The sequence below is a fragment of the Mastomys coucha genome, unplaced genomic scaffold (assembly GCF_008632895.1).
Source record: "Mastomys coucha isolate ucsf_1 unplaced genomic scaffold, UCSF_Mcou_1 pScaffold6, whole genome shotgun sequence".
Classification (NCBI taxonomy): domain Eukaryota; kingdom Metazoa; phylum Chordata; class Mammalia; order Rodentia; family Muridae; genus Mastomys; species Mastomys coucha.
The window spans coordinates 132,070,072-132,081,120 of record NW_022196912.1 but is presented as its reverse complement, the minus strand read 5'-3'; the positions used below and the strand labels follow the sequence as shown (position 1 = coordinate 132,081,120).

At 37.3% G+C, this 11,049-nt stretch overlaps 1 protein-coding gene across 2 annotated transcripts in view; it reads left to right on the top strand.

Moving 5' to 3' along the window:
- The window catches only part of Itgb8 (integrin subunit beta 8), an 84,067-nt gene that overhangs the window by 68,379 nt on the left and 4,639 nt on the right, over positions 1-11,049 (top strand). The window contains exons 9-14 of one of the 2 annotated variants that reach the window (XM_031357696.1): positions 351-485; positions 2,393-2,795; positions 5,179-5,404; positions 6,881-6,987; positions 10,029-10,192; positions 10,281-11,041. In XM_031357696.1, the coding sequence (XP_031213556.1) occupies positions 351-485; positions 2,393-2,795; positions 5,179-5,404; positions 6,881-6,987; positions 10,029-10,192; positions 10,281-10,403 (1,158 nt within the window). In that variant the 3' untranslated portion in view covers positions 10,404-11,041. The remainder of the gene's footprint in view (positions 1-350; positions 486-2,392; positions 2,796-5,178; positions 5,405-6,880; positions 6,988-10,028; positions 10,193-10,280; positions 11,042-11,049) is intronic. The other variant, XM_031357695.1, reaches the window with a different exon arrangement.

Here is an 11,049-nt window from a genome sequence, read left to right as displayed (position 1 = left end):
TTTCACCATCTCTTGATTTTTGGTGTTAGATGTTCTTAGTGTCTCTGACTAGAGCTTGTCCTGTTCCTACTGCCCTGCAAGTCCCCGGTGACTCGTGGGGCCTGTGCCTCCCGGCTGGCTGCTCCAATCTTAGAAAGATTCTCACTGGAGAGAAAATGGCCCAATTAGTATTTCTTATGTTTTAAATATAATTGGGCTGTTATGAGGAGCTAACATTTTATTCATTTTTCCAGATATAGACTTTGATTTAAGTTAAATATTAAATCTTGGATGACATAATGATTATGAGTCTGCTTTGCCACTTATTCTAGAAACTACTGCAGTGTAATTAAAACTCCATATCTATGCAGAAACTCATCTCAGAAGTGAAAGTGCAGCTGGAAAATCAGGTATACGGTGTCCATTTTAACATCACTGCCACCTGTCCAGATGGGACCAGAAAGCCAGGCATAAGTGGGTGTGGAAACGTGACAAGCAATGACGAAGTATGTGTTTTTCTTGTTTAAGACAAATTTTTTGGTGTGTTTTCTCATAAAAAAAAAAACTCAAACTACTTTAAAAACATTGCTACTAACTATAAGAATCTTATTTCAACTTTAAACAAGCCTTTCAGTTTCTTCTTTAAGTTACATCTATACATAATTGACTTCTCTCAAATTTTCAAATTAAAATCTATATTTATTGTGTTATCAAATACTTAGTAGTAATATATTTTCTGAGAGTTTTGGTCTAATAAAGAAATCACATCCTTACAAGCAAGCAGTATCTGTAGTTGTGATAGTGACAAAGCCTTTATAATTTCAAATCTGTTCATTCTCAGAATATGAGAGGATGAGACAGTATATAAGAGCTAAGAATCTCAAAATATTTCATTTTGTGATGCCTGGAAAAAGGAGATAAGGAAATTTGTTAAAAGCAGTCAAATCAGAGAGATGACACCATTTATATAATAACTAGAAAGAGTTGGGATATCAAGATAACTCGGGGACCAGATGAAATAGTTATTCTCCAAGAACTATCACAGTAGACTACATCCTGCTCTCAGCAGAGGGCAGGGTGGGGTGTCACTTCTCCAACACCCCTTACTTCAGCTGTACCTGAATGAGCTGGTGAGAAAATTTTCATTCTTTCATCCTTCTCATTCTAAAGTTCTATACTTTTATTACTCCTTTCCTGTGTTGGGAAAGAGTTTTCAAATGGAAAGTCCTAAACTTCTAAGATTAATTCAAAGAGAAAACTTAAAATATTCTTTTCCTCATGGGAACATGAGAAGCTGAGGGTGGTATTATTTTGCCCACAAGCTGTGCATCCTTAATTAGTTATCCTAAGCTTCAAATTCCATAGTTTTCTCTATAATATTTCCTTGGATGCCATTCAAAAGGATCATATACTAGATTATATAAGACATATTTGATTTCTGCTACAGAATGGTTTTTGTAGCAAGATACCACTAAGCTAATGTCTGAAAAACAAAGTAAGTCTTTAAAGACTCTCAAATATATAACAATAATTTACCTTACTTAATTTTTTTCTTTCTTTGACTATGCTCCTTTCAACTATAAATAGCTTGAATCCCAGGAGGAGTTAACCAGCCTTCAATCATCGAAGCCCTAAGTTTTATTATACTAATTTTAATAGCAGTGGCCACTCATCCTACACATCTGTGGATCCTTAAAATTCTTAAGGGCAAAACCAATTTGAGCATAAACTGACACTAACCACAACTAAACTGCAGTTCTAGAGGGAAAAAAGAACATTCCTTGCTAGTCCATTCTTTAGTTCTAGGATGACCTCACTGTAACAAATGACTTTGGTGAGGTCTTGAAGCTGGAGAATAAGTTCTGAGCCTCTTTCTCGAGTAACATCAGAGATGGTGTTGTGTTTTCCTCCACTGACAAACTGTATATGCTAAAGATCATCTCTGGGTCTTTAACTTGGGGCACTAAAAAGTAAAATACAAATAAATAAAATTGTCCATATGAATATCTCAGGGTTCTGACCCAGGAGATAAGAAGCCTGTTACTTATGTTTATTGATTCCTAATGCCAGTTGCTCACTAATCTCATTATGTCTTATTCAGAAAATAGAATATTGATTCAGCAGTTGTCCACGAAATCAGTTACTAAGGTGACAGACACTTGAGGATGAATGGACACATGGTGATTGACAGGCCATTAGCAATTATTACTTCCTTTAATTCTAATTAGTCAGTTAGGCAAAAATGGAATTAAGTAGGAGTTATGTACTTACATATGAAAGAGATTGCATCCACATGTGATTTATGAATATTGTGCATATGCTAAGATGTTCATTGTTAATTTAAATATTATTTGATATACTGTTTGTAGTAACAAAGGATATAAATATATTTCTATTTTCCCTTGAAATTTAGGTTCTTTTCAATGTAACAGTTGTGATGAAAACATGTGATATCATAGGAGGAAAAAGATATGCAATAATCAAACCTATTGGTTTCAATGAAACCACTAAAGTCCATATACACAGAAGCTGTAGTTGCCAGTGTGAGGACCACAGTGGACTCAAAGGGCTGTGTGCACAAGCTGTCCCAGATCCCAAGTGTCCACAGTGTAATGACAGCAAATGTCATTTTGATGAAGACCAGTTTCCTTCTGAAACTTGCAAGCCAAAGGAGGATCAACCTGTCTGCAGTGGCCGAGGTGTTTGCATCTGTGGGAAATGTTTATGTCACAGAACCAAGCTTGGAAGAGTGTATGGTCAGTACTGTGAGAAGGATGACTTTTCCTGTCCCTATCTCTATGGGGATGTGTGTGCTGGTGAGTTGATATACACAGGCAGTTAGAATTCATAGTGATATTGGCATATATGGTAGTGTATCTTTTAATCTGATGTGATGAGGTACTGCCACTTAACCCAAAATCAAAGTTCAAAGCCTCATAATCTGTGCAATTAGGTCATGGCAAAATCATGTTTATATTTTTAGCTTGAGTACAGTGGCTATTTTTAAAAGAAAGTCAAAGCCTAAAATGAAATATGAATCTCATGTATTCCTTGATCTTGGAAAGATTTCCCCAAGAAAAGGAAGTTACTGGTGATGGCCGATGTGGTTTCCTAGAAGAATGGCGGGTATTCTATAGGGGTCTGATTCATTCTAGCATGTGGTCCACCTCCTTTTTGCAGAGGATTTTATTTCTGTCAGGATGAGGGGAAGTGAACTATAAAAATATAATTCCACTCACTGGAAAATTCTTAAAGCACCATTGTAGATAGATTGTAAGTTCAAAGTCATTCAAACCTCACCAATTTATTTTTGGAAAGCCACCAGTCACAGAATGGACAAAGGACTACATTCTTCAGAGAGAACTGGATTGTTAAGTAATCCAGAAGATTTGCCCTTCTGGCCACACACAGAGCAGATTTTGCAATGAAATAGAATAGGATGAAAATATCAAGATTATTTTTGTCTAATTTAGTTCACTGCCACCTACTGGTTACAGTACAGAAAAACCTATGCAGCATTTGAAAATTAAAAAAAAAAAAGTGTAACTACCTGTCATTTGAATTCCTTGATTGTTTTTCCATGAAAGGGTCAGTTTACTTATCATAAAGTTCTCTTTTTTTATATGTGCATGTTAGTAAGGAAATATGTGTTAAATTTTTGGAAAATGGAAGTATTTCATTGTTATAACTGTATGGAAATCAAAACCTATAAAATATAACTATTTATGGGTAGGTAGAAAGCTTGTTTTAAGTTAAAGAAAAACGTTATTCAAGTTGTCTTTTTATTCTCTTACATATGTAAAATGCTCTGTGTTCTAGACATTTATTCAGTTGTAACTAGAATTATGGATAGAAAGGAAGATGACTTCAGAATAAACCCACAGTTGCCTATTAAATTTTATAGGGGAAATAAATATTTTACAGGAAGAAGATAATGACATTTCTGGCATCAGTCAGTAGAACTGTTTGTCGTATACATTGAGAGTCTGAGGTTCTGCTGTATAATCTCAATGTATTGACCCTGTCTACATGATTTTGACCACATACATGTACGCAGAGGCAACTGAGAATGTGCTTTTAATTGTTTGTGTGAGTGTAAGCTGACATGCATTTTTCCCTACCACTTTCCCTTGGGAATGTTCACAGGTCAGCTGGCTAGAATTCAATATGCTAGCTACATCAGGAAATGGGATGTGTTTGACATTTGTTTGCCTGGACCTCATTAGTTTTACACTTAGCAAATTGAGCCGAACCAGCAGTAGTGAGACAAGTAACCTGTTAAATATTCAGCAATAAGAGAAGGAAGAGGGAGAGAGAAAAGAAAAGATGGGAAGAAATAGAGGGAAGGATGGAGTGAAAAGGAAGAAAGGAATACTAGAGATAAAGAGAGTGAAAAAGAGGAAAGAAAAGGAAGGGGTTTTTGTCTATAGTCAGATAAGCTTGAAAATATATGAAACATACAGTGTGCCTCCTTTTGAAGACTTCTACTTCATATTACCATATTAAATTTTAGACACATCTTATAGTATAAAATCCATCTATTAGTGTGTAGCCAAGATTTTCTCAAGTTGTCTGCATAAATGCCCCTTACACATACACATATGCCTTTGTCTTTTCCACTGTTCAGCCTACATAGAACAGATTAAGCCTGTCCTGCTAATATAGTGTTCTGGATAGTATTCTAAGGATGCTAACCTCCTGCAAAGTGTTCTGAGGATAAGGGGAATTGTTTCTGCTTCTCACAAGCATCTTTAAAGATGCCTGAACACAGATAAGTGTTAGAATAGCTGCCCCATCACCCTGCAAAATTTTCCTAGGCCCCTAGCAACAGTGAAGAGGGAAGACTATGCCAGGCATTGACCAAATGCTCTTACTTCGCTGATTGGAAGTGAGCCCTTATAGTGTCACTATAATTATCTGTTTCTAATATAAAATTTGAAAGCACAATGGCATTTAAGTAGTTGGGCAGCCACCAAAGTAGAGGCTTTCTTCGTACATGTTAGCATAACATATTAGTAAAAGTCTACTTATAATAGAATAGTGTTTAAAACACTTCTTAATTCTGGCACTGCTTTGTTAAAACCAGTAGAAACTGATGCTGTTTCCACTCACCAGACTGCTGCATGTTTCATGAAAATGGAAGAGACCTTACCAACTCCGAAGGTCTGGTGGCCTTGATCCAGTGTGTCTCTGTTACAGGGCATGGGGAGTGTGAAGATGGCAGATGCCAGTGCTTTAATGGCTGGGAAGGGGATCGGTGTCAGTGTCCGTCAGCCTCAGCACAGCACTGTGTCAACTCCAAGGGCCAAGTTTGCAGTGGGAGAGGCACCTGTGTGTGTGGCAGGTGTGAGTGCACCGATCCCAGAAGCATTGGCCGCCTCTGTGAACACTGCCCAACCTGCCATCTCTCCTGCAGTGAAAATTGGTATGATTCTGTCTCCAAATGAACAAAGCAGTCCTGGCTGACAGCTGATTTTGCTCTTATATTCTGCCTTCCTTAATCTTAGTTGTTGAATTCTTAGTTACATACAAAAATGATGGTGATGGTGATGGTGGTGGTGGTGGTGGTGTTGGTGGTGGTGGTGGTGGTGGTGGTGGTGGTGATGGTGATGATGATGATGATGGTGATGGTGAGATAAAAAAGTTAAAAAAGGGCTGGTGAGATGGCTCAGCGGGTAAGAGCACTAATTGCTCTTCCGAAGGTCCTGAGTTCAAATCTCAGCAACCACATGGTGGCTCACAACCACCCATAATGAGATCTGACACCCTCTTCTGGTGCATCTGAAGACAGCTACAGTGTACTTGTAATAAATAAATAATAAATAAATCTTTTAAAAAAAATAGTTGCTCAGCACCCTGAAGCCAGGAGTTCCTCACCTTTAAAAAAAAAAAAGTTAAAAAAAAATCCTGAGTGGGAAACTTTAAGAATTGGGTACTAGAATTCCTATTTTTGGCTAGTAAGTTGCTTTGGAATAATCAAACAAATCTATGTAAGTCACTACCTTGTTTGTTTGGTTTCTTAAAAAAATAATTTCCTGAAAACAGGTTGCCAACTAACCTACTTATTATTATTTTGCTGTGTTATATACAATAATTTGTTAAAACTCCCTGTGCTGCTGGTTAACTGTGAAAGAATTAAGTGATATTTGTAAAGATAAATAAAATATAAGTTTTGTACTTGGTACATGGCAGTCAGTGAATAAATGTGACTCACTATAACTGGATTAAATATCTTAATATTTAACATAAAGAATTATAGTGCTATGAAGCACTTTAGGGATGCATAAATGGAAGGCCATATGCTGTGTGACAGTAGCATTATTGTTTTGTATAAAAATATTTTTCAGTAGCAATCTGAGGCTTGCTCATAGAGCACCTGTGTAAATGTTCATGTGCCTCCTGCTTGCTTGCTTAAATTTTTAAAACATATTTTCTCAGATCAGTAATGCAAGTAAGAATTTTAGAAATATACATAGTTATTTAAATCATCTAGAAATATAGCATTTTAATATAATGGTGGGGTTTAGTTATTTATTTGCTACTGGGGATTGTATACAAGCTTGTGGATTCAATTGGATTGAATTGGGCAAGTGCTACCTCTTTAATTATTATTATTATTATTATTATTATTATTATTATTATTATTATTTTACTTTCAGACATTGTTTTACTCAGGCTGGCCTTGAATTTACTCTGTAGCCCAGGCAATCCTAGACCATATCATCCTCCTGTCTCAGATTTTATATATCTGGGATTACTGGCTTTGGCCACCAGGCTTTGCTGGTGGGGTTAGTTTCTAAGGGGCCTAATCAAAATTTGTCCATTAGTTGTTTATTTTTCACAGGGAATATTCAATCGATTGCCTTTTTAAAGTAGTAATCCTTTCATGTTACTTGAACAGGAATTGTGTACAGTGCCTTCACCCTCACAATCTGTCTCAGGCTGTTCTTGGTCAGTGTAAAACCTCCTGTGCTGTCATGGAACAGCACCGCATGGACCAAACAACAGGTAAGTCTGAGGAGACTCCTGGGGCCCGAGGATCTACCATGTACCTTTGTCCTGAAGGAAGGAACAGTGGCGTCATATTGATTGGATTCCTTTTTAAAACAACTCTACTGTTGTGTCACAGATACCAACAAACAAACAAAAACAAAATACACCCTGTACTAATATGTATATACAGTATTAAACTGAATTGGTAATCCATTTTTTAATCTCCCAAATATGAAATACTTAAGTGGTCATACCTCCCTGCTCATGTTCACAGCTCTATGTGCTGCCTGCCTCCACCAAGGACCAAACAAATGAATTATCTAGAAAGACTTCCATGAGCCAAAAGTATAAGTTCCCCATGTAGAATAATTTCACTAAAAGGTCAGGAGCTATGGTTTCCCTATATAACTTAAATTTCCTTCTTTTGCTCACTGTTTGCATATCTACCAAAATTTTATTCTCCTGTTTCAGGGAAAATGTTAAGATTTTAAGTGATCATCTGCAGTTGTAGTATACCTAAGGTTATGAATCTGGGTATAGATCTGTTGGTAGAGCACTTGCCTGTCATAGGTAAGGCCCATGTTCAATTCCCAGCACCACATGAAACCAGGCATCATGTGACATATGAGAACTTAGGAGTTGGTACCCAGAGATCAGAAGTTCAAGTCAGCCTCAGATACATAGGGAGTTCAAGGCCATCCTGAGCTATATAAAATCCTGCCTGTTAAAAGGGGAAGAAAAGAAAAAGAAAAATAGAAAAATGAAAAGAAAAAATATAATTTTGAGGTGAATAATTCTGAATTTGATACAATGGAAAGAATGTGTTACTTTTAAGCTAAAGACCTTGGTCTAAAATATAATAAATTAAGAAATGTAAGCCTTTCTGCAAAATTTCTGTAAGCCCATACTCCATGTACAAAATAGAGGATGGAAGGTGTATTTAGTACCTCGTCAAAGATGATGCACAATGAGAAAGATGTGAGAGCTATACTCAAAAAATATTTTTAAACAAAAATTTACTGGAGCACTCCCCCTCCTTCCAAAAGAACTCAAAACACACTTTGCACAGGTCTAAGGTGTAAAACTACCTATGAAATACAAGCTATACTTGCAGTCAGATCTTTGGAAACATTTCTACTAATTCTACCATTTCAAGAAATAGAAAACCCAGCCCCAGAGAAATAACATAGTAGAAATGTCCTGCACATCTTAGTTTCCCATATTTCATCCCTTTAGCCCACAATGAATTTGGCTCAGAAAAGAGTCCCATGTGCTGCCAGCTCAGGCTGTAGCAATCTCTCCAGAAAGCCGAGTGCCTTTCTAATAAAGAGGGCCCCTACATATCATTAATTAAGTTAAGTAAACACTACTCTGACTTAAGTGTTGTTGCAAACAATGTTCCCTTAAAGCTCCTTAGAAAAAGACCTAGCCTGACCTCAGCTAAGAAAAGCATGACCAGAGGCAAATGTTAGACTATCATAACAACATTGGGGATAAATGAATACAGACTTTCACCCACAAAGGGTCCTCTGGCTAACACATTCATAATATTTTTGAAATGTACCAGAAACTACAGGACTTCCCTCCCCTTGACAACTATTATGAAGGAAAGGAAAAGAGCATTTGTTAGGCACCTTAATTATTTGTCCACTCAACCACTCTTACAGGGTCTTCTTTCAGTCTCTCTGGCTAAGCTTCCATCAGGCAAAATGCCAGAAGTGGGATCAAGCCATGTGCCCCTCTAAGGGTTGGCTTAGCTGATGGAATAGACTAAGTCAGCCAAGGGACATCACAATCTGTCAAGACATAAGCTAAGAGAGTCATTAACCTGAAGGCAAGCAGCTGCAAAAGATCAAATAGCACCACCTTTGGACACACACTTTGTATTCTGTCCCTATAACATCTCTAACAAGGAAGCATTGTACCATACTGACATCTGTTGTTCCTATTTCAATGAGTAGGAATCACAAGCAATGGTCTCTATTAAGTCTACCTAGTTGTAGAAGATCCCTTGCCCACATTGTTGAAACCTTGCCTCATTTGAGAGGCATACTGGGTTAGCATTGAGCATTGGAGCCAGAATCAGTCAAGCCTAGATGCTACTATGCTCATGGCTTCAGCACATCCTCTCTCTAGATGCTCTTTCCTAGGCAACTGTAGCATTCAGACCATGTCCCTGAAGCATGCAAAATGGGTGGAGAAATACATGCTTCAGTCCAGGAAGTGTTTTATGAATCTAGGGCAGCTTGTGAGCTCTGTGGAATAACCACTATTGTGCAACCATATTCCTCAGAGACTAGAGTAGACCTCGGGCAAGCACAGAGCTTACAGATTTTTCCAGTGAGAGTTTGCAAGAGATCTGGTATTAAAACAAAGGCCTAGCATGTTCCCTCTCCTAACACAGCTTTTCTTTCTTCAGCCAGTGATTATTCATTTGTGGAAGAATACATAATGAATTTGTGGAGGAAAATAGAATAGATTAGTGAAGTTAATTAGTAAAAAGTGAGCTGAGAGATTTGGGTATTGTCCAAGCTGCAACACTCCTACTTCTCAGAGTCTTGATGTCTAATAATAATGAAATCTTACACCAGGGTTTAGAGGAAATATTTACTTCCCTATTAGAGTAGTGCTGAGTTCACTTCTGCAGATGTTTACTTTATTTTCCATTACTGCTGAGCAATAAAGGAGGAGAAAGCATAAAAGGAAAAGCACATGCAAAATGGTTGGGGCTGCTCAATATCCTTTTTAAATTATGTTTTCCACATAGCACTATAGCTTTCTCGGTCACTGTTCTAAACAAACTTACATATGGGTAAGAGATTTTTGACATAGCAAGCTACAAAAAGAAAAAATGAAATAGTTTAATTGTAAATATTCTCCAAAGAAGAGTTCACTGTTTTTGAGTAATCAATAATATCAGCCTCCTATTTTGAAAATAGAGACTTGTACATAAACCTGTTTCTATTATAGGAATGTAAACTATATTTATTTGATAGAAAACTTTGATTTACTTTTTAAAACTTTTTTAACCCATTGACTTGTTTCCTTTCTTGCAGAGTGTTTATCTGGCCCAAGCTATCTGCGAATATTTTTCATCATATTCATAGTCACATTCTTGATCGGGTTGCTTAAAGTTCTTATCATTAGACAGGTGATACTACAATGGAATTGTAACAGGGTAAAGTCCTCATCAGATTACAGAATGTCTACTTCCAAAAAGGTTGGTGAACTCTGAGGACAGTTGCTTGTTACTGCCCAGTTCTAATGCTCAGATCTTTTACTAATCCTAATATTTCTTCTCCATCAAGGATAAACTGATTCTGCAGAGTGTTTGCACGAGAGCTGTAACGTACCGTCGAGAAAAGCCTGAGGAAATAAAAATGGATATCAGCAAACTAAATGCTCAGGAGGCTTTCAGGTGCAACTTCTAAAGAAAGATTAACAAAGCAACAAAAACTGTTGGAAGCTGGATATTTTTACACAATTTATTCTAGCAAGTATAATATAAAGTCACAGGAGGAGACAAATTATTGAAGAGTATGCCATGAAGACTGGCAAGTGTCTTTACAACCATATGACTCACTCAGCTGCTGAAGTTTTCAGTGAATTATGTGTCTTACTACTGTTGGAGACTAGTGTTATAGCACTTTACTGTAATATATAACTTATTTAGATCAACGTAGAATGTAGATCATCTGGAAAGCACTGATCACACTTTACAGGTACCTGTCAGCCCTGCACTTCTTAAACAGACACAAGGTTATGGAGCAGGATGCATGGTGTCACCACCACAGAGCAGTGATCCTTGTGTACAACTTGCTAATGAAAAGCATCCAGGAGTAGTTGAAAGCAGTCTACCACACCCAACAATTGGCATTGCCTAGCTGTGCCACACCCAACAATTGGCGTTGTCGAGCTGTGCACAACCAGCTGACTAAGCCTTAGGGTTTCATTTCAGCTGAGGTGGACAGATAAACTTTAACCTCAGTGGTATTGCTCTTGAAGCTGTGTGGTTTGGTGCATGCACAGGTCTGTCTTCTTTGAAGTGCGTGGTTTGGTGCATGCACAGGTCTGTCT